This window comes from Colias eurytheme, chromosome 1 (assembly GCF_061535395.1).
Source record: "Colias eurytheme isolate Ceu_HAF_F1 chromosome 1, ilColEury1 Martin Lab GWU primary, whole genome shotgun sequence".
NCBI lineage: Eukaryota > Metazoa > Arthropoda > Insecta > Lepidoptera > Pieridae > Colias > Colias eurytheme.
Window position 1 is genome coordinate 12,266,631 of NC_142980.1, and position 26,712 is coordinate 12,293,342.

General features: G+C 34.9%; 3 protein-coding genes across 14 annotated transcripts in view; 1 reads left to right on the forward strand and 2 right to left on the reverse strand.

Annotated features, from left to right (window-relative positions):
• The window catches only part of LOC149911297 (uncharacterized), a 39,756-nt gene extending 21,354 nt beyond the window's left edge, over nucleotides 1-18,402 (forward strand). For 4 of the 12 annotated variants that reach the window (XM_090105029.1, XM_090104993.1, XM_090104964.1 and 1 more), the window contains exons 12-28: nucleotides 1,705-1,894; nucleotides 3,582-3,745; nucleotides 5,034-5,143; nucleotides 5,922-6,033; nucleotides 7,201-7,294; nucleotides 7,561-7,664; nucleotides 8,539-8,628; nucleotides 9,259-9,336; nucleotides 10,077-10,217; nucleotides 11,247-11,337; nucleotides 11,587-11,831; nucleotides 12,143-12,299; nucleotides 12,867-12,964; nucleotides 13,468-13,567; nucleotides 14,184-14,347; nucleotides 14,711-14,933; nucleotides 15,285-18,402. In XM_090105029.1, the coding sequence (XP_089961155.1) occupies nucleotides 1,705-1,894; nucleotides 3,582-3,745; nucleotides 5,034-5,143; nucleotides 5,922-6,033; nucleotides 7,201-7,294; nucleotides 7,561-7,664; nucleotides 8,539-8,628; nucleotides 9,259-9,336; nucleotides 10,077-10,217; nucleotides 11,247-11,337; nucleotides 11,587-11,831; nucleotides 12,143-12,299; nucleotides 12,867-12,964; nucleotides 13,468-13,567; nucleotides 14,184-14,347; nucleotides 14,711-14,932 (2,160 nt within the window). In that variant the 3' untranslated portion in view covers nucleotide 14,933; nucleotides 15,285-18,402. The remainder of the gene's footprint in view (nucleotides 1-1,704; nucleotides 1,895-3,581; nucleotides 3,746-5,033; nucleotides 5,144-5,921; nucleotides 6,034-7,200; nucleotides 7,295-7,560; nucleotides 7,665-8,538; nucleotides 8,629-9,258; nucleotides 9,337-10,076; nucleotides 10,218-11,246; nucleotides 11,338-11,586; nucleotides 11,832-12,142; nucleotides 12,300-12,866; nucleotides 12,965-13,467; nucleotides 13,568-14,183; nucleotides 14,348-14,710; nucleotides 14,934-15,284) is intronic. The other 8 variants (XM_090104980.1, XM_090105011.1, XM_090105020.1 and 5 more) reach the window with 8 other exon arrangements.
• Nucleotides 18,403-18,592: 190 nt separating this feature from the next.
• On the reverse strand, nucleotides 18,593-23,405 carry LOC149911298 (angiopoietin-related protein 7-like). Its single transcript, XM_090105042.1, has 8 exons — nucleotides 22,931-23,405; nucleotides 21,688-21,838; nucleotides 21,349-21,441; nucleotides 20,578-20,734; nucleotides 20,191-20,455; nucleotides 19,811-19,937; nucleotides 19,450-19,603; nucleotides 18,593-19,036 (listed from the first exon to the last, which is right to left on the reverse strand). The coding sequence occupies exons 1-8, from the start codon at nucleotides 23,403-23,405 to the stop codon at nucleotides 18,890-18,892; spliced, it is 1,569 nt and encodes a 522-aa protein (XP_089961168.1). The 3' UTR covers nucleotides 18,593-18,889.
• A 1,270-nt stretch (nucleotides 23,406-24,675) lies between these two features.
• Nucleotides 24,676-26,093, reverse strand: LOC149911299 (uncharacterized). Its single transcript, XM_090105053.1, has one exon. It carries the CDS (start codon nucleotides 25,909-25,911, stop codon nucleotides 24,748-24,750), a length of 1,164 nt encoding a protein of 387 aa, XP_089961179.1. The 5' UTR covers nucleotides 25,912-26,093; the 3' UTR covers nucleotides 24,676-24,747.
• Nucleotides 26,094-26,712: the final 619 nt, after the last annotated feature.

Here is a 26,712-nt window from a genome sequence, read left to right on the forward strand (position 1 = left end):
CGTCCAATAAAGTATCACACGATAATATTAAAATGTCACGTAAACTGTCAAATACGGGCAATTAAATACGTTTTTAAAATGGTAGTTTTATACATTATTCGACGAATAAGTTTTATCCAAGCATTGAAAAATCGGCCCTTAGTGAAATTAAGTAATTTGGGATACAGTAAAAATTTTAAGTACATAATTGTCTGTGTTATAGTGATTACACTGTTTACGGTAAAAATTGGGATAGTCAATTTTGTTTTAGTGTCAGATTCTGATATTCAGAGAATATATATCAGAATAGTTGAATCAATTTTTAAATTAATTTGTAATACATGTATGCAGTTGATTGTACCTTTAAATAATTTAGATAAGTTTTTATTAGGAATGCTGGGAGATCCTTCTCTCTAATATTCATATGATGAAGTAATAATCAAGGATGGAAGACAATATTTTTCCTAAAGGTTGTGTTGAAAAGGTTCCCAAAAACAGTTTGAAAGGGCACAGAGGACAAAACGCTTACTATTATTACAGTATTGAGTAGGGAAACCCCATGTTATTATGTACATGAAAATATTACATTTTTCTATTACATATATTTTTATATTATTATTATTAGTTAATTGCGATTTGCTTACTGCATTGCGATGTTGTACCAATATATGTTTTGTATTGCGATTTTGATATAATTATTATTTGGTCTGATCATATAACCCTGCAAAAGTTGTTTCGGTACAAACTGAATCTTTATAAATGGTGCATTGCGAAATATTTGTTTATTATAAATTGTGCGAAATGGTTTATGAGTGTGTGAGAATTGTCAAGGGCAAAGCATCTGTGTGGTTTAAAGTTTTTAAGCTTTTTTGACAACAATTGTATTATACAAAGAAATGAAGACAATGTATTTCTTTTTCAAATCTGAGATGCTAAGAAAAGCTGATAGATTATTTTAGAATAATATATTTGTATACATACAAATATATTATTCTAAAATAATATACATGTATATGTTTATGAGTTCGTTAATTATCGATTAATATGATTGTTTGTGGTACCTATAAATTGAGTGATGTGTTATATTATTGGTGGATATTGTATGAAATAGTAAAAGTAAATACATTTTTTTTTTGTAAATTAATAAATTATTTCTGGGTATAGCGTGCTTTCTGTGCCCATAATAATGATGGGATTAGTTTACTGTACTAATGCTGTGTTTTAGCATAACTATAGAACAAAATCTGTCAATGTCTAGTAATGATCGCATAGTGTTTTATGTAGTATTTAGAATCTCGTCCGCTGTCCCTTCCTCTGTACGCTGTCGTTCCTCCGTGAGACTGATTTGTTTCACATCTGCTTCACTGATAGATCGATTTAGTTCTGTACCTACTAAATCGAGATACATATTTAAAGTCTCATTCATAAACCACACCGCTAAAAAAGTAGTTGCGCCTGCACTACTTTTCACGTTTATGCGTTCTCTCTTATAGCGATTAGTGTCTATATGTATTGCGTGATTACATAGTCACACATCTACATAACGTAGTGTAAACGTTGTTGTCACATATATACAGTCCTGTTTAGGATATTTATTTATTTACACTTTAATACAGTTGTATATATAGGTTAGTGTAGCCGTCCGCACGTATGTGTCCATCGGACGGTCACGTATAGTTCAGGCTAGTGTGTTGTGGGGCGCGTTAAAGAGGTTGGTGGTTGCAGGCGGGCGGGCAGATGCAGTTCGCGCCGTGGCAGATCTCGGGCGCGCTGCCGCAGGTGTGGGCGGGCGGGCTGCCGGCGGGCGCGCTGCCGGGCGTGCTCGCGCCCAACCCGATCTTCATCCGGCCCTCGCAGCCGGACGCGCCGCCCTCCATGTTCATACAGCACTCGCCGCAGAGCGTGCAGCACACTGGTTAGTGGCGTCCTACCGTGTATAGAGAGCTGGCTGGGGTGGTGTACGAACAACCGCAGAGCGTGCAGCAGCACATACAGCGTTTGACATAGAGCGTGCAGCACACTGGTTAGTGGGGATAGCGTGTAGTGGCAGCTGGGTGGGTTGGTGTACGTATAGCCGCAGAGCGTACAGCACACCGGTTAGTGAGGTTAGCATGTAGTGGGACCTGGGTGGTCCAGTGTACATCGGAGCGTGCAACACGCGGGTTAGTGATGCGATTCCATAATATAGTGGGGGCTGGACGCTCTAGTGTACATGCAACAAGCGCTGCATAGCGTGCAGTTACCGGGTTAGTCAAGTGCTACCAAGTAGTAGGTCAAGGAGTGGGGAGCTGGGTGAGGTGGTGTACGTACGTACAGCGCTCCCCGCAGAACGAGCAATGAGCGGGTTAGTAATGTAATTGTATATAGTGGGAGCTGGGTGGGGTGGTGTACATACAGCGCCGCACGCGGGTTAGTCACCTGCTTATGTATTAATGTTAGTGCTACAGAGTGGTGTAGTGTACATACAGAGCGTCTTATGATCTGCTACTATTACCTTATCAGGAATTTGGAAGGTCTGATGTAAATGAAGCAGCGTGGAGCATATACACAGTGTGCAATCCGCCCTTTGGTATTAAGGTCAACGAGCCTTCACATTGACATTTTAACAGCATACTCAGGTAGTACTGGTACGTTTTATATTAGTTAATCTTCATGCAGCAGAACATCCCTTCGTGTGGGTAAGTTGGTACTTAGACTTGGAATCTTCATCCCTAAAAAAACTTAGCTGGCATAAAGTACAAGATGTAACTTTAAAATTCATTGCGAAGTTGGAGTACATCAGGATATTTAAAAATTGCTTAAGTTTGTCATAAACCGTTGATGAAACCTCAGTTCTTAGTATACATACAACGACGGTAATCACAAACAGCGTATGGGTTAGTATTATAACAATCAATATTCATTTAGAGGGCATGACCTGATCCACAATATCTCGACGCCATGTCTCAGGTAACTATAAAATTTAACGACATTATACAATTTAATTTAAGTATTTTTTACGTGATCAGTGTATGCAAAACTACAAATCCCTTCGCGCTTAGTATACCATTAGTGGGACACCCTGTATATCCATAATACGTATATATTTCACGAGATATCAAAATTTGTTTATTATAAGGATCTTGAAGAAAATGCATTTGAAAGTTAACAATCTAACTTAACCTCGATTGACTAACTTCTGATAGAAATGAAATGTCTCTTTAAACAACCTAATAATTAATAAGTTATGCAGAATTAAAACCTGTCTGTTGATTTAACATGACTTATGACATTTGTGTAATGACAAAATCATAACTTTACCTCTCCATGTTACGCATACAAACAGTTTCAAACAATACAAATCTTTATTCATGTTCAATATTTTGTTAATTAACCAATGTAACATAAACGACTGTGTGTTTTCATTAAAAAATGCTTTGCGAATTAAATTGGCTCAAGCGAACAAGCTACGCTTTAATAATAAGCTATTTCTCACACTTCCCCATTTTTTATCTCTTCTTTAATAGTAGAATTTGAATATTACGGTTTTATCAGCTGTGCGTTTCCATTAAACTATTGTTTTATGATTTTGAAATAAATTCTATTTAATTTCTCTTTCCTAGGTGTAAGTGTAGCCTCATCAACGGTGACCACTTCAAAGCCAAGGGCGTCCACAGATACGATATCAAAGGGCCCCAGACCGCTGTCGAACATTCTGCCCTCTGGCGGGATTCGACCGGCCTCCAGTGTTTCTACGCAGACTAGCGCTAATCAGGCGCAAAATGCGGTAAGCATATAGAAATATGCATTAAAAACGTTATTAAATAAGTTAAGGTATACTGTATTTAGGACCGAGGGCGGTTCAAGAGGGTAAGAATCCCACATGCTCTCTTTTTCCCCCAAAAGGCCAAAAAAAAAAGGTATACTGTATTTATCTCACGCACAATTCACTATACAGAATACAAAATCAAATTATCATCGTTATTGTGTTGTATTATTGAAAAAAATTTCATTGATATATTCACAGGGGGTTTCCGCAAGATGTATAGTTATTTGTGACGGTTTAGAATGGATGGATATAATTTTTACTCAACAAATGTTGATGTACCTAATAGTTATGGGGCTATATTTTGTTCGACCCAGGTGGCTCCGGGGAGTAACTATTATTAAAAGCGTTTCAAGTACCTATTCCATTTGTCTGAATAGTAAACCTTGTACCAGTTTTTTTCAGATAGAGTGAATATCGCAATGAAAAGTTTCTTTAAAAACTAGGTCAGATCACATTAATGATCATAACTTGATCTGCGAAACGATATTTCAAAGGAAATGAGTTTTAATTGCCAATTAAAATCGTGCAATTCATAGTTTTATTATTTCCATTTATTACGCATAAAGCACTTTACAAATTTTGATTAACACAGTTTCTTATCCATTGACTCATTATATATTAGTCCTATATTGATAAATTAGTTCTAGTCATAGCTTAAAATAAAATGCATTATGTGAGGCTTTTGATATTTATAAATGTCTGAAATCGCGTCTCGCGTTTCCTTTTTGAATACTATTTGAGTTCTGAACTACATATTTTATACATTCTTATTGTTATGAGAAAATCTCGATCTTGAATCGATATCGATCTGTTATGTCCGTACTCTGTACGCTAACATGCTCACCCTACATCCTTTTCGCTTGTTCAGCATTTCTCAGCATTCCTAGCGTTTTCCATAGCATCCATGTTCAGTCTCTCTCCAGATTCTAATCCCGACGGACGGCTGTCTTATAAAATTTACTATTTAGTTTTTTTTAAAAAGCCTTGTCCTAGAGTCACAGACAGATCGCTATCCATATCGCTCTTTGACGTTTTTGTAATATAAAAAAAAAGACGGGTTGCACTCCGGGAGTGCCGGCAGAAGTGAAAACTTGATTATTAACGTTGAGCATGTTTGATATCCATCCGTCCTACGCTTTTTCGATCAAGGTCACGACGTGTCCTGACGCGAGTTTAAGATTTATACCCAACGCCGCTAAAGAAGTTTTCACTACAATATAATATAATAAATAATAAAAAATAACAGGCCAAGCAACGCGGCAAGCCAGGCGTGCGCTCGCCAGCCCCCGCTTCAAAGCAAGATGCCGCCAACCAGACGAATAAGATGCAACATCAGATACAACAGCCGAAACAACAGTATGTATTCCGTAATTATTGTCATTGGTAATCAAAATTTTATTTGCGATTTTTTTTCCTTTTTATTCATGTACAATGAAGTATAAAATAATGTAATATAAGAGATGATTTGTTTTTTTCATTTTATCTTAGTTTTTTTAATAAGAATAAAAGAGGTTTTTTTATATCAATATAACAGACTGAAGGGCATTATCACATATATCATATACTATTTAACATCTATCCAAAATCAAGATATCTAAAGTGTTTAAAAAGTGCTACTCAACAACTGAAAATATAATAATCGTACATTGACGTACTATAAACAACTAGACATACAACCGCCTCTAAAAATTTCCGAGCGTCATTGTATAAAACATTTATTCCAATCAATACCCTTTTGCCAGTAATGTTTAAATTATATTATGTCTCACATTAGAAAGGTCTGCCTAATAAGCGTAAGCAGAGTTTTGCCTCAGACAATTTCAATACGAAAAAGTTGTCTAGTTGTTTATCATACACTAGCGGTCCGACCCGGCTTCGCCCGTGGTCCATATTTCGCAATAAATGGTAGCCCATGTTTTTTCTCAGGGTCTAAAGATTATCTGTGCCAAATTTCATCAAAGTCGGTCCAGTAGTTTATGCGTGAAAACCATACATACATACACACAAACCTTTCCTCTTTATAATATTAGTATAGATTAATGTTATCAACAACAATGGTGAAACAACATTGGTCGGGTTGGAATGGTTTCACCATTGTTGCATTTACTTAACCGCAACATACAATGAATCTCAGGTTACTGGTTATGAACTCTAGCGGGCAGATGTCGCAAATGTCGAGTTTGGACAAACAGTCGAGCAACAAGAGCATGCAGCAACAGCAGATGTTGCAGCAACAAGCTTTACAGGTAATTATATCATTTATTTGAGCTCTAGATTATAAAGATAGATAATTACAATAAAAAAAAATGTAGAAAAAAAATAATAAATATATGTATGTATGTTATTTCAATGTAGTAAAAATACATACGATGTAGGTCTATAGTTTATTCCTTCCTTCAACTCTGTCTAGTTGCTTTTCGTAGTTTTCAGAGCTATTTTTACTACCTATTATCTTGATATCCATCAATGCAAAAATTATTGTAATCCCTTCAGCCGTTCTGCAGTTATAAGTTAAATTAACTAATCTATAGTTAAATAGATATAGATTGCAATAGAATTTCTTCAGATTAGTCTAAAAATGCCATTTTTTCTTTCCTAAAGCCTTGTTGTGACACCGTGAGTATATTTCTGTTCAATAGAACTATATTTTGATGTCTTTGTTTTTTTATATGAAGTAATTTAAAGTATTGTAAATGATAAGTTGATGTTTTATTAAAGAACAAAATGAGTCAAAAGAACCATACAACTGACTGACAAATTATTATAATTTTATACTAAAAAATACTTTACATTTACTGAAAATTAATTAATTACTGAAAACAATAAATATTTGTATACTTTGAATAATTGAGTAAATAAAAAAAAGATACATTTTTATAAGAGTCAGTATATTAAAACGTGTTTCTGAATTTGTTTCTCACGCTGCTCTCATGATGAAGTGCCCGGTGAGTTACAGATAATAAAAATAATATTCATGTTTTAAATAATACATGAATAAATCATATCATCACAAATCACAAATAATATTAAATTCATCCTGGCAATTGGCATCAAAGTAGAATCTGGAAAATTTTACAAAATCATATCATAATTCGTTGTCACATTGGCATTCATGATCATTCAAAAATATTTTTAAGTGAAAACTTCTTTAGCGGTGTTGAGCACTTTTTCTGTAATGGGTATAAAATCTTAAACTTGCGTCAGGACACGTGACCTGATCGAAAAAGCGTAAGACGGATGGATATCAAACATGCTCAACGTTAATAATCAAGTTTTCACTTCTGCCGGCACTCCCGGAGTGCAACCCGTCTTTTTTTTCAAAATTTCACTTAAGAACATCACGCATAAGGTAAGGCAATTAGATTTAATTTACTGCAGTAAAATCGGTATTCAAAATATTGTTGCTATTTTAGCAACAACAACAACAGCAACAGCAGCAGCAACAACAGCAGCAATTGCTTCAGCAACAACAGAACCAGCAATTGGTCCAACATTATCAACAACAAGGTATGTTTATTTCTAGCATATTTTCTATGCCTTTTTTCTAATAATTTATTTTTGCGAGATTATTTTTTTTTTTCAATATCAAAATTCTTAATGAATGTATGGTGTAAATAATTAGTTAGCTTAGGTAAATTTATGTTAATAGTAATTCAGTATAAACCATACAGACAACCAGAGCCATGAATATTATTTGTAATAGTGAATAATATAGTAAAATAAAAATAAATATTTAAATAACATAGTAAAATAAATAAATATTTTGTTATTAGGAATGCTGGGGATGCAACAAGGCAGTCTGCCGGTGGGTTCCGTGTCTCAAACGTTGCCGATGGCCGGGCTACCACAGATCTCTATGGTGCAACAGATTCATCCGGTAAGGATTGTTTAAAAATAATCCATACTAATATTATAAATGCGAAAGTAACTCTGACTGTCTGTCTGTTACTCAATCACGCCTAAACTACTGAACCAATTTGCATGAAATTTGGTATGGAGATATTTTGATACCCGAGAAAAGACATAGGCTACCTTTTATTGCGAAATATGTACCACGGGCGAAGCCGGGGTGGACCTCTAAAATAATAAAAAATAAAATAATATATTTGTAAATTTTGATTTTTTTAATGGGGCTGTTATATATGAGTTGCGCTAGCGATGTGCGTTTTTGTTTAAATTCCATCAAAATTATGTTCTTCTTGATATGATTAATATTTTTTATGTCACAGTATTAACGTAAAACTTATAAGTTTCCAACATATTAACAATTTACTTGTATTCATATTGCATAATTTACAATCTCACGAACAATATTCTAATATTTTAATCATAACTACAAACTTTGAAGCACTTTTGTATCGCCATTACATGTTTTAACATTTACTTCCCACCGATTCTTAAAGGAGTATCTATGGAGAAGAGCCGACAAGAAACTACATAAAAATACCTATATTAAATTAGTATCGACGACGCGGTTGGCGCAGTGGTAAAGTAACTGCCTACTGAGCCGACGGTGCCGGGTTCGATCCCCGGTCAGGGCAAATATTTGTGTGATGAACTCAATTATTTGTTCTTGGGTGTTATGTTATTTATTAAATATTATATTTATCGTCGCCTAGTACCCACAACCCAAGCCTTAATTGAGCTTACTGTGGGACTAGGTCGATTTGTGTAATAATGTCCTATAATATTTATTTAATATTTTATTTATTTATTTATTTAGTATCTGTAACATATTTGTAACGTTATAGCTGGGCGGTATGGGCCAAACGGGCACGCTAGTCAGTCAGATCAACACGAGCCAACCGCAGAACTCATTGCAATCGTTGCAACAACCTCAGGTAAAATATTGTTGTAAACTGTTTAAGTTACTCATACAAAATATATAAGGAATTTAATTTATGGATAGTCTTAATATATTATGTATAATATAAATCTCGTGTCACAATGTTTGTCCTCAATGGACTCCTAAACCACTTAACCGATTATAATAAAATTCGCACACCATGTGCAGTTGAATCCAACTTGAGAGATAGTAAGTTTAAAGTTTTAAACATGTAGGTACCACGGGCGAAGTCGGGGCGGACCGCTAGTTGAATATATAAGTTAAGTTGGAGTTACTACCCGTTTACTAAAAGATTTGACTTTGCTGGTGCAATGTATTGCCTCCAATCGCAATGATGAAATTCTTATTAAAAGTTATATAGTAATAGTATAGTATATATAAAGTGATTCACAAACAAAATTTAACAAATAAAATATTTTAATTATGTTTTTTTCAACACTGTGCCCATGAGTTGTAGTGACATCATAAAAAGCAGGTCCAAACTTATAGTAAACGGGTACCCTGCTAAAATATTTTAAGTGGGAAACTCTGTGTGAACTTTACTTGAAATGAAAGGAGAAAATGGAGCCCCTAAAATAAATAAACGTGAAATATATTTTATAATTAATTAAATGTCTATTTGCAGACACTAGTCGGCGGTGGACTCGTGCAAACGTCAGTGGGCATGGGAGTGTCTTCTTTGAACTCGTCGCAAATGCAAACTGTAAGTTAAACTTGTATTTATTATTATTTTATTACAAACTAGCGGTCCGCCCCGGCTTCGCACCTGGTACATATTTCGCAATATAAGGTAGCCTATGTTCTTTCTCAGGGTCTTAAGATTATCTGTGCCAAATTTCATCAAAATCGGTCCAGTAGTTTATGCGTGAAAACCATACATACATACATACAAACCTTTTCTCTTTATAATATAAATATAGATAGATTGAGGATTTCCTTCACTTAACACTTTACTCTGAAGACTCTACATATTATGTATCTCTTAACAATTCACGGGTACCACCAGAAGGAACCTGGTCGTTTGGAAGGTTCAAACGACAACACGCAAGGAAACCCTTTAGAGAACTTTAACGTGCTATGGAATACCAGTTTTCAATGTTATTATTGATTATATTATGCATGTACAAATGATAATGTGTTAGTTAAACAGCTGGAGAAGATCATATGTTTTTGCATTGTTAATCTTGTCTCGCGTTAGAATAACTAAACTAATAAATACAAGTACATATATAGCTATATATGTATTAAGGGCCGATTTTTCAATGCTTAGATAAAACTTATTCGTCGAATAATGTATAAAACTACCATTTTAAAAACGTATTCCAATTGCCCGTATTTGACAGTTTACGTGACATTTTAATATTATCGTGTAATACTTAATTGGACGGATAAGTTTTATCCAAGCATTGAATAATCCGCCCTAAAATATATAAATTTTAACAGGTATCCTCAAACAGTCTAAGCACGCCCCAAATTACGATCCAAGCGCCTGGTCTTGGTTTGATAACCGCTCCTGTACAAGGCTCAGTGCTACCGCTACAGTCGCAGATGCTCAAACCAGACGATAAAATTACTATTTCCTCTGTAAGTTAGAAATTATATATTAGTACAACACACATACACATACGTAAACACACACACACACTCTGTCACGAACACGCGTGCTGCAAACCGCAAAATAATGTACTTTGTTTTTAAAGTGAAACTTTTATTACATCGTCTCAAACTTTTTGGTCTGTGTAGCGCATGTCGCGTGTATCGCGGCTGTCGAGTAGGTATACCTACTCGGCAGCCGACCGTCACGCGACATGCGCTACGCAAAGCAGTGTTCGGAACCGTTCGAACAGTTTCACTGTTACCGTGGTTTCATAAAACCACACAACATTTTCTTTTATTATTATTAATTGTATTAACTTCCATTACATTAGATTATTTACCTACTTGTTAACTTTCTACTGTCCATAACATATGTACCTATATAACCAAGAAGCGCAACTCAGGGTCCCAAGACAAGTATTTCACTTAGTTTGGGACCCACTGTCGTACCTACATTAATTGTAAAACATATAATGGACAAATAAATTTATTTCATTTCATTTCACAAGAGTAGATGAGCTGACTCAGCAAAAATATCTCTATTTAATGTTGTATTCACACAACTTTATCCAAGAAAGTTAGTAGCAAACCAATTTTAATATTAGGGATCTATAATAGTATATGTATTAAAACTCAGCAATAGTTCAGCCTACTTACAGCTGCGTTAGCAAATATCAATAATAATATTGAATTACATTATTATACGAGGTATTGCAAGAGCAAATTCTTCATGAATTATACGTCATGTATAGGTTTTGTAATTTAAAAAAAAAGACGGCTTGCACTCCGGGAGTGCCGGCAGAAGTGAAAACTTGATTATTAACATTCAGCATGTTTGATATTTTGGAATGTTATCCGTCTTACGCATGGAATATAAGGGCTAAAAAAAATAACATCCGTCTTACGTTTTTTCGATCAGGCCACGTGTCCTGACGCGAGTTTAAGATTTTATACCCAACGCCGCTAAAGAAGTTTTCACTTCAAAAATTAATATAAATAATATGTTTTGTTTAACAGGGGTCGATGCAAATGTCAACGTCCACGGACTCGTCTACAGAAACATCTCACGCTTCATCCAGTGATGCAGTCAGTCATAGCTCCACTTCTGGTATGTTTTATAATAAAATATTATTACTTGAAAATGATTTTAAACAAAGTAAAGTAACGATTTTGTTTGGAAATATCTTAATATGTTTTCACTATGCTTGTAATAATTGGAAAATCAAAGCAATTGCTTACTTTCAGCCATCATGTTTTGTAATAGATTTCAACAGTAGATAAATAAAATACAATTAAGTATTTCATTGATATTGATTCATACGAATACTTTTATAATACGTTAATTTAATTTATACAGCATCAACAGCGCCAGACACATCCCACTCTCACACGCCCCACTCATCCCATTCATCCCACCCGACACACTCTTCCCACTCATCCCACTCAACCCACTCATCCCATACATCCCACTCAACCCACTCAACCCACTCATCCCACTCGTCCCACTCTAAAAGAAGTCCAAGCAAAGCGGACAGTGCTATGTCCATCACGGTCACAACCACGACCACGACCAGCAGCGGCCATCATACCGTGTCTTCGCAGGTATTTATCATTTATCAATATTAAAAGTATAAATAGATTCAGTAGAATTTGTTAATAAAATTAAATCAGCTATAGATCTGCCTATAATTGGTGTTTAAAGAAATCTAAAAGTTGTAGAAAACTGGTAACTTTTTGAAAGATACCTTTGTGTCTTTACTGACACTTCACATGAATATTTTCGTCTGGTAAAAAGTGGTGATTTAATTAATACTTCAACAACTCTAAAAAGACTCAAATAAAAAACGGAAAATATATTTTCATTATATTTGAATTTAACTTCTATCCCACTAACGAATTCCTTTTTCCCTCAGTCGCTTACGTCAATGGCATCGTCGACGTCATCAACAACGTCATCAACGACGTCATCGACGCTGACGTCATCAGTCTCGACGCCCGTGTCGGCCAGCAGCTCGGGCGCCATGTTCAAGAGCTCACAATGCACGCCCAGGAATATTAGCTCGCAGCAAGGTAAATGACTGTACACTTATATTATGTAGTAGTTTTAAATAAAAAATTATGACAGAGAGAGTTTATAGTAAACTAGCTTTCCACTTCGCTTCGCCCGCGCAGTAAAAGAAAAACCCGCATAGTTCCCGTTCCCGTGGGATTTCCGGGATTAAACCTATCCCTATTTCCCGGGATAAAAAGTAGCCTATGTCCTTTCTCGGGTATCAAAATATTTCTATACCAAATTTCATGCAAATTGGTTCAGTAGTTAAGGCGTGATTGAGTTACAGACAGACAGACAGAGTTACTTTCGCATTTATAATATTAGTATGGATTCAATTGATTTTTTATAACCTTAATAAAAAAAAACATAACTTTAGTATGTAATAGTTTTGTGTTTATATTCATTTGTTGTATTTGGTCGTTGACAAAAAGGAAAGATAAAATGCAAATAATACAACACTGTGATACACAATGATAAAAGCTTTTCTATCAAATCTTTTTCTAATTAGTTAAACACATTTTTAGAAGGAACCCTTACCATTAAGAGTAATAATGCAGATAAAACTAAACAAATAATCTCTTTAGTTACAGATAAAGGTTTACCAAAGGCGATGGTGAAGCCGAACATACTGACGCACGTGATAGAAGGATACGTGATACAAGAAGCCGCTGAACCCTTCGCAGTGAGTCCCATATTATTGTTATAAACACATAATTATTGAAATTAATAAATAAACCCAATCTTGAGAATTTTTTTAAGAATAGAAAAAATTCAGTCACGAGGCAGGATTCGAACCCGTGTTAGCTTTTGGTGTTTATTAAGAACTAGAGGTCCGCCGCGGCTTCGCCCGTGGTACATATTTCGCAATAAAAGGTAGCCTATGTCTTCTCGGGTTATTTTGATAAATATCTCCATACCAAATTTCATGCAAATTGGTTCAGTAGTTTAGGCGTGATTGAGTAACAGACAGACAGACAGAGTTACTTTCGCATTTATAATATTAGTATGGATTTGAATGGTAAAAATTAAATATTAAATTTTGAATCTTGTTACTATAAAATTAATAAGCGAGAACTATACAGTATACTTCACGCAAAAACCAACTTTTACTTGACAAAATGCTAAGTTTTCCAATGTTATCAATAAAAAGTATATGAATAAAGATGTATTCTTATAATAACCAAGATAAATTATTTGGCTAAGGTGAACCGGCCGCTCCGCGAGTGGGGCTCCGCGGACAAGGACCAGGATAAAGAGAACAAGATACCCTCGGACGAACCGTCACGTATGTATACATTTTTAATATTAATTTATACGGATCAATTCATTTATTTTTCATTGTCTTGTTAGTGATTATATTTTTTTTTCAGTTATATTAATATTTATTGTTCATTGAATGATGCTAAACTAATCGATACTGTGTCGATACTTTGTCATATTCTCTCGAGTCAGTATAAGATACTTGCTTGTTTCAACAGAATAGTTTATAATTTTTAAGCTATTGCATAGCTTCTATCGCGGGCCTTGAGCGCGGGGACCGAATCCAGAAATTTAGTAACGAAAAACCTCACGCTCCCCACTCCGACGGGCGCGGAGGTGTGGCTTGAAGGCATAGCATGCAATAGCTTTACCGCGGCAGTCCCCGAGTTCCACACGTCTTTTTATTTTTGTCATTGTACCTGAAATCTCTTACGACCCGCTCTCGTTTGCTGAGAATAGCCCTGATCCACTGCCACTGTCTGGTTTAAATAGATAAATATTTCGTTATTTTAACTGTCAGAGAATAAAACGCCAGAAATATTTGAATCTGTCCCTGCGTTTAAGTTTTGATACAACATCCTAATTGTATGCCTAAATCACTTCGAAAAATTTGTTATTTACGATCACATTACAAAACACAGGCAAGAAACAGAAGCTCGACAGCAGTTCGTTGCCGCGCATCAGCTCGAGCAACGAGCCGAGCGCGAGCACGAGCACGAGCGCGAGCAAGCCGGAGCCTCCGCCCCCGGACACCGTGGAGCCCCCGGTGGATGACGCGAAGTTACCAAACGCGCATAAGTGGACGGTGAGAAGGATCTTTGTTTAAGGGCCGATTTTTCAATGCTTGGATAAAACTTATCCGTCCAATAAAATATTACACGATAATATTAAAATGTCACGTAAACTGCCAAATACAGACAATTACAATACATTTTTGAAGTGGTAGTTTTATACATTATTCGACGAATAAGTTTTAACCAAGGATTGAAAAATTAACCCTTAGGATTTTGTTGTATAACCTACCACGCCTGATTCGACGTATTTCTGTAAAGTTGCATATTATAGTAAATAATTTTTTGAAAAATAAGGTCATAAAGAAGTTTCTCTTCTTACGTGTGTACACTAGTACACGCAAATATTTATATTTAATGTATATTTGTTTGTGCAGGTGAGCGAGGTGTGCGAGTTCATCCGCAACATCCCCGGGTGCGCGGGGTACGCGGACGAGTTCCTGATGCAGGAGGTGGACGGTGAGGCGCTGCTGCTGATCAAGCCGGAGCACCTCGTGATGGCGCTCTCCATGAAGCTCGGGCCCGCGCTCAAGATCGTCGCCTGCATCGACGCGCTGCGCCCCGAGACCGAGCAGCCCGCGGCCGACGCGGCTGAATGAGGTGAGCCGGCACGAACACGCGTATTTATACACACGCACACGTGCACGCGGCGGTGTACGCGACGTAGGCAGACTCACATACACACGATGAATAGACATTCGTACGCTGCTGACGCGGCTGAATGAGCGTAGTCACATGCGAATACGCATATATATTCAGACACATATGTACACGGTTCATGGATATATACACGCACAAACACATACATACTAGCTTGCTTATGTGCGTGCGTGATAATCACAACAAAAATAATTAACATTCACTTAGGACTAAAAAAAATTTATTATTTTAAATTTTAATCATATTACAAATACGTAGTACATTTAGTAATCTGCATATTTTTCTTTCCAGATTGGTATTAAGGTCCGCCGGTGTAGCGGGCCTGCCTCAAAGAGGCGAAGCAAAGTGTTCATTATTAGTTGTTTTAGTGTTTTCCTTTCGAATATTATTATATTTCTCCTTACGCTATTGTTTACGGCGCGGTTACAATTGGAATACACGCTTAGTCCAATCGTTTATAATTATCGATAAACCCCATTGGCGCAGTGGTTGATGGATCTATTGCGTCAGGGGTTCGATAATGTATACGCGATTTACGGATGAATATATGTAAATAAATAAACAGTATGATAATCTGTTGTCTAGTTCATACTTAGTTAAGAGTTGCTTAATTTGAGACAGTCGTCGTTGTGTGAAATGTCTAAGAATATTAATTATTTATATATATTTTAATAAATAGTTTAATATATTTACTCATACATAGATTCATCCAAAAAAACTAAAGTTATGGATGTTCTAATCGCGCCGTTATATAATATATGTTACTACTCGTTTTTGTACATAGTTTAATAATTTAATTATTTATGTTTCGTGTAAGCCGCTGAGGGATATATTTACATAAATATTTTAATTGTGTCAGATCATTGTTATTCGATATTTAATGGGCTTTTACTCACTCCCAAAATGTCTCAGAAAAATAATTCTATTTTCCCCAATAGATGGCGGACCACGTCGATAAGTTAGGCTAGTTAGATGTTAGTTAGTAGGTAGGGTATAATTAAATTATTAGTATTTAGGTATATATGTTAGGATAAGTGGGAACATAGAAATATTTTATCTATGTCAATATGCAGCACGCACGGTGTTCCGTGTGTTCAATTAATCTCACACTTACCATCTCAAGTAAAGCCCCGTGGGTAAAAGCCCAGTGAAAAATTTGTTGTGAATGTTTATACCGCTTGTACAGTTTTTTTTCTACGATTTGATATTATTTTAATGAAACCACTTTCAATTTTTAGTCATAGTTTTTTTTTATCTCCATTTTGTTATAGTCAGAAGCGCGACGTCGAAACGGTTGCTTTTCGTTTATCAAATCATAGAATGTTTGCGAACGAAAAGTGAGTTTTTGTCGAATCGTTTGTGACCTCGCGCTTCGCCATTAATTCGTCTTCTGCATCAGCACCTTCACTGGACAAATGTCGATAGCTCCGCCTACTTAGAGTTAAGTGTATTTTATTCGCTTTTATAGCATCCTTTAATAATTTCGCTAGCGTTAAGTTAATTTACGCAATGGATTCAATCTCAACGAGTCCATTTGCATTTTTCTGTGTTTTTTTTTACTTTTCATCTCTCTATTATTTAGTTCAAATACTTTTAGTTTATTGAAATTACCGTTACGTTGTTCCGTTCCATTCAACTAACATTATTTCAATTTAGGTTTATTTTGTGCTTGTTACTTATTTCTTACTTTCTTTGAGCTGATTTTCTACAAATTCACCCTATTCAGAGTCGCAGTACCTTACTAAATGTTTTCTGTCTAATAATTGTTGTCCCTTTATCGTCGATTTGCCACGGAACAATTCAACTTATTACAAACGTTCCTCAAGGGTGATATCGGTAAAAAGAATCAATAATCATAAATTCAGGGTATTTGAAGTGAAATTACTCCAAAATGCTGAAATTTATAAAACTGGTTATAGTAACGCAATAAGCATATTAAGAATAAATCCCTAAAACAAAAGCATCATTTATTATTAAATCATTGCTAACAAAAAATGTCAATAGTCAATGGAGTATATAGACAAATAGAAATTAGATGTTTCGGCATTATGGAGTAATTTCACTTCAAAAGACCCTGAAATTATTATTGATTCTTTTAACCGATACCAGCCTGAACGTTTCTTCATTCCTTATCCGTTTAAGTGTCTGTGTTGTCTCAGTGATGTCGATTTTAGTGTAAAACGTTTTTCATTTCTTCATTTAAGTGTATAACAAATTGACCATCCAAACTAGTCTCGTCATTGCACTCGAGTGCCGATTGTGAGATTTGTGTTATTTATGTAATTACGTGTGTTTGTCAGAATTAAATGTTGTTTCATGTGTGTCCGTCGAGGTGTTGGGTTCGTGTATAGAGTAGCTTTAGTTGTAAATAAACGCAAGGCAAGTGCAATTTTAATGTACGTGTCTCTTTTAATCCATATTAATTTTTATAGGTTTAGTATTTAATGTTTGTTTTCCAAAATTGAACATAAACTATTGTCTATGGTGCTACTAAGTTTTTATTTACATCGTCTTAATGCGTACTCTTATTAGAATTTAGTTTTTAAGTAAGTTTTAGTTTTTAGTTTTTATTACTTGTACATTTTTTAGTTACGGTTCATTCTAGATTAAATTGTATTTTAGGTGAAATATAGCGTTGCGTTACATCGTTGTTGTATTCATGTTGTTGATATAACATCTCAGAGAGTGTAAATATGAGAAAGGAAGGATATTATTGGATACCAAAACCGGGTCAGTATATGTTAAGCTTTGGGAACCTAAAGTTTTACAAGAGCAAATGAATATTTTACGATGACATTATTGTACGTAAGAGGTTGTATATTTTGGTGTTTCGGCGAAGAGCGTGTCGGACACGCGTCACTTTGTGTTCTATAGAATTTTACAAGCATTATAACAACTTGCAGCAATTGAAAACTACTAGTTTACTAATCTACTAGTTTAATAACTGTGTCAAAAATCTTATGAGAAAAGTCCATTAAATTAAATCGATCAAGAGTTGCAATTGCTGCAAGTTGTTAAAATGATTTTTTTGTATCGATCTATCTTAGTTGTTAGTAGTGTTCGCGCTTGCGTCGCGAGTTGTGTATACCACGTTAGTGTTAACGAATGAGTTGTTCGTGCATTTTGGGCAGAAATACATCGGCTATCGGCCCTAGGTTAATTAGTAAATGTATAAATTAACGTTGATTTAAGTAATTGAATGTGGCTTATGTATTTCTGGACAATATTTATAGTTAATATATTGGATGTGAGTCCCATTTCGAAAGCCAAGTAACTTATTTTATGATTTCGGTATCGTTGTATTGTGTTCGTACATTGAAAGGACTGCTGTCCACTGTTGCTCAATTTAAACGAAGCTAATCTTTTCTCATCATCTGTATTATTAATGAAATAAATGGAATGAGACTGATTTTTTGTTTTTATTCACATTTATATTCCTGATGCATTTCAAATATAACTACTTAAAGTAGGTATCTATAATAATCACAATCGAGAAATAAAATCATTGATTATGGTATTTTAAGTAAAACTTTATTTACGACCAACTTCAACATTCACATAATGATGTTTAAATAAACATTGAAACATAAGAGCTATAAAAGAAACAGAGCTAAAATAATGCATTGAAGCGTCAATTTACAAAAACCCATTATTCAGCGTATGAATTATGTTTATAATACGTCGTTTAAATACTATAGTTTATTTTCAAAACTTGGAGGGTAACATAATATAGAATCTTATCATCACTTTAGATCAAATTTTTGCTGTGAAAATCTAAATTATAAATATCGCAAGTATTTCCTAGAATAAACAGCTATTTATCTTGTAAATTCTTACTTATCCATATCAATAACAAGCTTACAATAAGGGTTTTTATATGAGTTAATATTAAATATCTAAGCATATGTCGGGAAGAATCCTTCTGCGTGCACAGTATCGTCATAGCGGTAGGGCGGGCGACGAGCCATGTCGTAGGGCCCTCTCACGTCCTTGTGGGGCTTATGCTTCTCACTGGGCCGGGGTTTTGGGGCGTCTAGAATTTTCTAGAAACATATATTGGTAAGTACAAGAGGACTTTTAACCATAATTACTTAGAATAAACCGCTATTTGTGGTTATATCATAAACTTAAAACAATCTGTTTCACTGAATGTTTTACAGGCAGTAATGTTATTACAACTAGAAATTGATAAGACTTGGTTCAATGCTCAGTACCATTCAAGGACATAAAGCGAAGTCCCATGTCCTCTAGTGGGGTAAAGGGCAGATGCATTACACATCTGTTTCACTGATCGATTTTCTTTAGGGACAAGTAGGTGATCAGCCTTCTATGTCCTGCCAGACCGAGACATTTTTTTTCTTCGTCTCCACCGGGAATCGAACCCAGGACATAGGGAAGATCACAATATAGTTCTTAAACAAGGTAATAACTATAGTACTACATATACATTTTTTACCCTAGATTGTTCGGTATCAGCAGGTCGACTGGCTGGCAAGGGCCGTATCATCATCCTAGTCTTGGCAAGTGGTGAGCTGGGCCCCATGAACGAGATCCAATAGATCGACTGCCCGTGGTGTTCCTCTGGTGTCGTGTACTTGCCGTTCAAATTACTGGAAACATGGAAGAGTTTTACGAAATCATCAAAGAATATAATGAAAGAAATATACAATGCACTATGTAGGTACATTTTAGTATTCTTATAGAATGCTTATTTTTTTGTATAATATGTGCTTCTCAAATTCACTAATTTTAGCGTTTTTTTTACAGTAAATTTCAGTTTATTTACAGTCATGATGATTTCCAATTAGGTTAGGTACCTTTTGTCACACTCCTTGTACCACCAGGAGCCACCATGTTCGACGGCACACGCGCCATCTCTCCACTCATCGTTGTCTACGTCAAACGTCGAGAACTTCTGACCCGCGTGGTATGATAATGAATCACCTTAAAACGTACATTTTTTTTTAATCTGTACCACCTAATAAAAAGTATAAGTCAGTCACGGTGAGTCAAATACTTTATTCAGATAAATGAATGAATGACACTGATCATCATCATAAATTAAAACTCCCTTCCATAAAACCAAAACTAGGCTGACTAACCAAAAGTACTTGTAGTCAAATCTTATATTTGATCTTCAAACTTGAAACCTATTATTAAATTATTAATTAATTACATATTATATGGTCATAGTTACCAGCATTTCCCCTATAAGAGCCTAACGTGCTTATTCTGTACCCCTCATACTCCGGCCCGACAGTGAACACGGAGTACGACGCCGACACCTCCTGCCCCGTCTGCGCTTCCATCTCTATCCTCAATTCGTAAAGCTTCTGGTTCGTGAGATAATTCAGTTTTTCCAGCCCGAGCCAGAATTCCCCAGCTAAATTGCCAAACCCATGCTTGTAGTCAGACCAGCTCTTGTAGAAATCTTGGGAACCGTCAAAGCGATTCTGTATGACCTTAAAATGATGATAATTTAAACACCTACAGTTAAAATAGTTAAGTTACAGTAGTAAATAGTTAAAATAGTTGGCTGGTATGTTTGTTTATCAAATATCTATTATAATACTAAATTGCTTACAGTCCAACCTCCGCCAACCGTATTAAGATCGCACAGTACATAAAAGGGCTCCATATCATCTGGTCGAATCTTGTAAATACCAGACACATTAAAGCCTTGCAATTGAATTTCTTGGCAATCCGTTGGATACCTTTCAACACGGTCTACTCTTCCAAACCTAAGGAATATGTAGAAATAATTGTTATGTATTGCAGTACTAATAATATTTGTTATTCATTTTCATTTTTTATCACAAATTTTTAAAATTCAGTTGTTGGATTTTCTTTCATTTATATATTTTACTAGCGGTCCGCCCCGGCTTCGCCCGTGGTACATGTTTACGTTTTTTCTACATAAGAACCATCCTCGTACTTCAAGTAATATAATAAAAAAAGAATTATCGAAATCGGTTCAGCCGTTCTCGAGTTATGCGCTTACCAACACATTTTGCGATTCATTTTTATATATAAGAAGATTATTTGCGACGAATCGATTGAAGATGAATCGATGCGATTTTTTTCCGAGTAATTTTGTGTATTGTTGTTTCAAAACTAATTAAGAGCGATTCATTAAGCGATTCCCTAATTACTAGCGCATAGATTTGTGCGATTGAATAACCTTTGTTTGTGACATTGGTGATTCATTTGTTTCCACCAACATTATAATTTACTGAAGATATGGGTGATTCTGATGATTATGGCCATCCGCCCATATATTTATTTCTTTAAATGTAGTTATATTAAAATATACTTAACAAAATATTTCCTCAGAAAAAATAGGCTTTATACTAACTTGCAGTCACACTTTTTCGTTTTTTGTTCCTGCAGAGCTCGTCTAAACTCTGAAATTAGGCCTATGGCTTCCAAGGATCCTCCGACATCAGGTCTAGGCACAAAAAAATATTATGTTATAATGATTATTAATATAATAATAATTATAGAATTATTAGTGTTGTCCGCTAACCGTGAAACTTTCTTAGGATCGATTCCGAATATATTTACCAGTTTATAAACTTAAAAAAAAATATTCAAAATACCTTGTTTGTTTGCAAAAAATAAATAAAAATTATCACAATAAAATATTAAAGCAAAATTTGTTAAAGATACTATATACATTTTGTGTAGTTCTTACTTTGAGACTATTCGAGCGCTTTGGCGCGATTTTACTTCTGAAATCACAGATGCAATGGATTCGATGCTCGTCATTATATTTTTCATGTGGCTCTCTAAATACGCGAGCCGGCTGTCTAGCGACGCGTCCACTTGATACTCTGCTCCTTCCACTGGAAAAAATATTAAATTGACTTCAGTTTGCAATGTTCAAATTGTATTTCAATTTCTTCTAACATAATTTTAAAGACGGTAAATCTATACTTAATATTATAAAGCTGAAGAGTTTGTTTGTTTGAAAAATTCAATTAAATTAGATTAGATTTAAATTAAATTGAATAAGATAGCCCATTTATCGAGGAAGCCTATTATAGGCTATAATATAATATCATCACGCTAGGACCAATAGGAGCAGAACAACGCGGGTAAAGCCGCGGGGCACAGCTAGTTATTAATAAAATTTTTGAAAGAATGGACCTTTTTCCGACCGGTGAAATAAGAACTAAGAAGTAGTACTATCTAGTCGTAGTAGTATCGTAAATTTTGTTAATGTGTCGTAAATTAATACCCTTGGCCTTGAGGGTACAGTAATCGTCATGTAAAAAGAACGCTGGATGAGAGTGATGGGGTGTGTTTTGGCATGTATCGAGACTCGAGTTTAGCACGAAAGTTATTTGCTGCTTATTTTATTTTTGAAGTAGGCTCTCAACTCTCGAGTCGTGGCTTCGCAACTACCTACATATTTGTTATTCTTATACCACCCCATAACACCAAATAGACCAATAAATCGCCAATGCGCAGCTTAACCGTCAGCGTTCTTTTTACATGACGCGACCTATATACAGATGAAGATTTAATTGGTTGTTTTATAATTTTCCTATTGTTTTTTTGTAAACTAATATAAACTACAACGTACCTACTATATTTGTACAAAAATATTTATTGTAGGTACTAGATATAGTAGATAGTACACTATCGTGTATCTATATAGTCAGGATGCTGATTACACGCATGGATATCAATACCTGGAAGCCATTGATTTTAGCAGAGGGGTGGCGCACGTGACTACCTATATTATGCCTCCCCTTTAGCCGGCTGCCTCCCTTATTTTACATTGAAATCTTATTACGTTCGTTAATACGAGTTGATCAATACTCTACCAAAATTATTTTTCAACAAGGCCAATACTAATTAAATATGAAACAATATTTCCAGACGTCCACATATTTTTTTAGAAATTTAAATTAATCCTAATTAAGCATTACCCTTTCCCGTTGCTCGTGGATTTTTTTCAAAGTAAAGCTTTATTTCGCTAATATCCTTATTAAGTTTTTCTAATGCTGGTTCTATACTCTCCGAATTTCCCATATTTTGAATGGCTTTAATGATCTCCGTTAAGTATTTAAGAATGCTATTGGTTTTCTCATGTATTTCTATGTCTAATCTGTTTAATCTGAAATCTATGCTTTCCACCTTCTTGAGGTACTGTTCACTGGACGTGATCGATTCGACGAGCTTCTCTATAACCATTTCGTTGTCAGTTGTCGTTGGCGATTGAGCGATTCGCGTGGCATTCTTATGGCGTTTCGAAGACAACATAGCGTCTGTTAATTCACTCTCGTATTCTTTTTTCCATAATGATTTGTCACCAAGATCATTTTTCCGCTTCCCTTGCTTTTCTCTACTACCGTCACAAATTATACCAGTTAGAAATATTAGAATAACAAAATAACGGACCATTTCGAGATGCAAACGACAAGTATGATGTTTAACGACTGCCGCATCTCAATTATGTCCCGATCATCAGATAGTTTACAAATTATAATATGACCAAACAAAAACACTCTTACAATAAGAATACCTTCCTTGTGACTCTTCAACCGTGTGAATATATGAAAATATTCTTATTATTATTCCACATACTTAGATACATTTAAAATTAATCAACATACAAGAAGAAATTATAATTTAACCGCATTAGATCGATAGATTGCTGTAATGTATCTTACTTATTTTTTAATTTCTAATTAAAATATTGTTTGATGAAGGCAGTAAGTAACTAAACTAATATAACTAAACTAATATAGTAGCACAGTATTACAATATAGGTAGGAAATATTGTAATATTGTGCTATAGAGCGTGTATATGTAAACACGGATTATGATAAGTACAGATTCTTGACTCAATAGTTTCCTACTACACCTGATTACTATTTACCTGCTTATGTTAATAAGATGTATGCAAATAAAAATTCTAGTTCTAATCAAGTTTATTGTTTTGAAATTTGCAGAAGCAGAGCTAAGTTTGGAACTAGATAGCATTTTTGTCTCGAAATAGGTACTTATCTATATATCGTCAAGGATAATGACAGAAGATATATTACTTATAATAATAAAACTAGCGGTCCGCCCCGGCTTCGCCCGTGGCACCTACATGTTTAAACTATCCTATCTCTCAAGTTGGATCGAACTGCACATAGTGTGCGAATTTTATTATAATCAGTTAAGTGGTTTAGGAGTCCATTGAGGACAAACATTGTGACACAAGATTTATATTTATTAAGATAGTAACCATATCATTTCTGAGCATATTAAAACTTGTTAAAGGTGCTTTTGTATATCTCATTCATATTGCTTCCAGTACGGGAATAAAAGCGATAGAAGCAAGAAACAAATAAAATTACCTAATTGAATAAAGCAACTCCAAGGAATGGGTTAACTAGTGTTATAAACGTAAATATAAATCCATACTAATATTATAAATGCGAAAGTAACTCTGTCTGTCTGTCTGTTACTCAATCACGCCTTAACTACTGAACCAATTTGCATGAAATTTGGTATAGAGATATTTTGATACCCGAGAAAGGACATAGGATAGGTTTTATCCCGGAAATCCTACGGGAACGGGTTTTTCTTTGAAAACGCTGGCGAAGCCGCGGGCGGAACGCTAGTTTATATATAAATATAAGTTATAAACAGGTAAATATAAAAAAAACACTTTGGGTAAGTTTTTTATTTATTATAATATGACATTAATGAAAAATGTTTAAAGTTTAAGTTAAGTTAAGTAATGAAAGTTAAATTAATATTGTGATATAACAACAACATGAGGTTCTGAATCATTGCCAAGTTTTTTAAATGTTACATAAAATTCATTTCCAAGCCGTAAAAGTTTATAACATTCAGAATCCCAAATTTGACTTTCAATGGCACAACAATATATGGCTATCGGGGGATATAGAAGACTCTCTGATGTGATTCGCTTCATATTCAGAATTGGCAAATTCATTGATTTTCCTAAATCAACAAAGTCAACTAGTGCCTTTTTTTCAGGATCGGTCACTTTCTTGATTAATCCTCGCTCAAAATTCACATGGTCTGGTGCTGCTAGAACCGGCATATTTTCTTTTAACTCTTCACTTGTTAAAGCATTTGAGTGCTTAGCAATTCTTGAGATTTCTTGTTTTTCTTTTAAATATTTTGCATAATCATTCTTTTCAGCAACAAAAAATTCTTGTAAAGTTTTCCCAGATTGAACTCTTACATGAAGTTTATCATCGACCTTCAGACTCCTTTGGGAATAATATATCTTCTTTGGTATAGGATTTGTTAGCCTGCTTGTAGATGGTCCCACATATCCAAATGTGGAATAGCCAGTTATTGCGAGCATTGTTGATATATCATCAGGGCATGAATTAATCAGTTCTACGGTCAGCTTATTGTTACTTTTTCCTTTTATTATAATCTTTGCTTTTTCGTTACCTACAAGATATTTCATTGCTTCAATAGTTTCGGTTTTCCATGTAGTGCTTTTGCATGGTTCACAGAGTTCCAACTTACAGCAAATCGATAATGGTGGGACTTGCAAGCAAGGGTTACTACTTATCCATATATTTTCGGATGTAATGTTACTGTCCGTGAAACCATAGTCTACTGCAAATATGCTGTATAAACAAGTACCTTCTTGTTCGGCTATAGCAATTATTGTACCCCTTAAATAATGTTCACTTTGCCTCTTAGTATCCTTGTATACAACTAAATCTCCCGGGCTTATTTTATCAGGCTTCTTTAGTTCTCCGGCTAGATTAGGGCATATCTTCTCAGTCAAAAATTCGCTTAGACGCATCAATCGTACGTAAAAGTTATGCGGGTCGATTATATGGGTTACATGAACCCAATGCATTGATCCTATACGAAAATTTGTAGGAGATAATTGACGAAAAACATCACTTAAGACTTCATCCATATTTCACTACAAAAATTAAGCAATTAGGTACTATCCTAATCCTAAAGTGATGAATGAATAAAAAGTGTGCGTCCTGGGACAGAAGTGATATGTAGGTAACTTAGACAATCTAAAACAGAACAATTACACTCAGGACTCAGGGGGTAGATCTATATTAAAACCTTATGCAGTTAGGCGCGTGAAACGACGTCAAACTGATTACTGTTACTGACTGAGGTCTGAGGTCTGAAATAGGGATGGCGATCTGAGATCGATTAATCGAAGAATCGATTTTTCGAGCAGAAAATATCGATTTTTTAAATCGATATGAAGTACTGTGTCGATTCACTGAATCGATATATCACCCTTGAAAATCGACATTCGATTTTTTCTGTTTTGGTATAAACCATACAATTATTTGCATTTAGTTGAATGTGCCTGAATTATAAGAGTGCTTCCGGTTAAAGAGTTAACTACTCATAAACTCGCGAGATGGCTGTATGTTTAGTATGATAGTATCCTTTACTCGCCTCTCTTTAATAAAAAAGTTACGTTAGTAGTCTTTGACTTTATGTACCTATCTATAATCTGTGACGATTGATATTGCAATTTGCATTATTCATTTGTTGTTGTCGTTTATTGAATACTGTTATTAGCATAATATAAGTATTTACATGATTGATAATTGATTTTCATCAGATTTTCATGTAGTGTTTGTTGCGAAATAATAACTAATTGAGAGTAGGTTAGGTAAGTAAATAAGTAAAGCGCTTCTTATTTTTCACTTTGACGCTATTATTTTCAGTTTGTTCTGTTATTGTT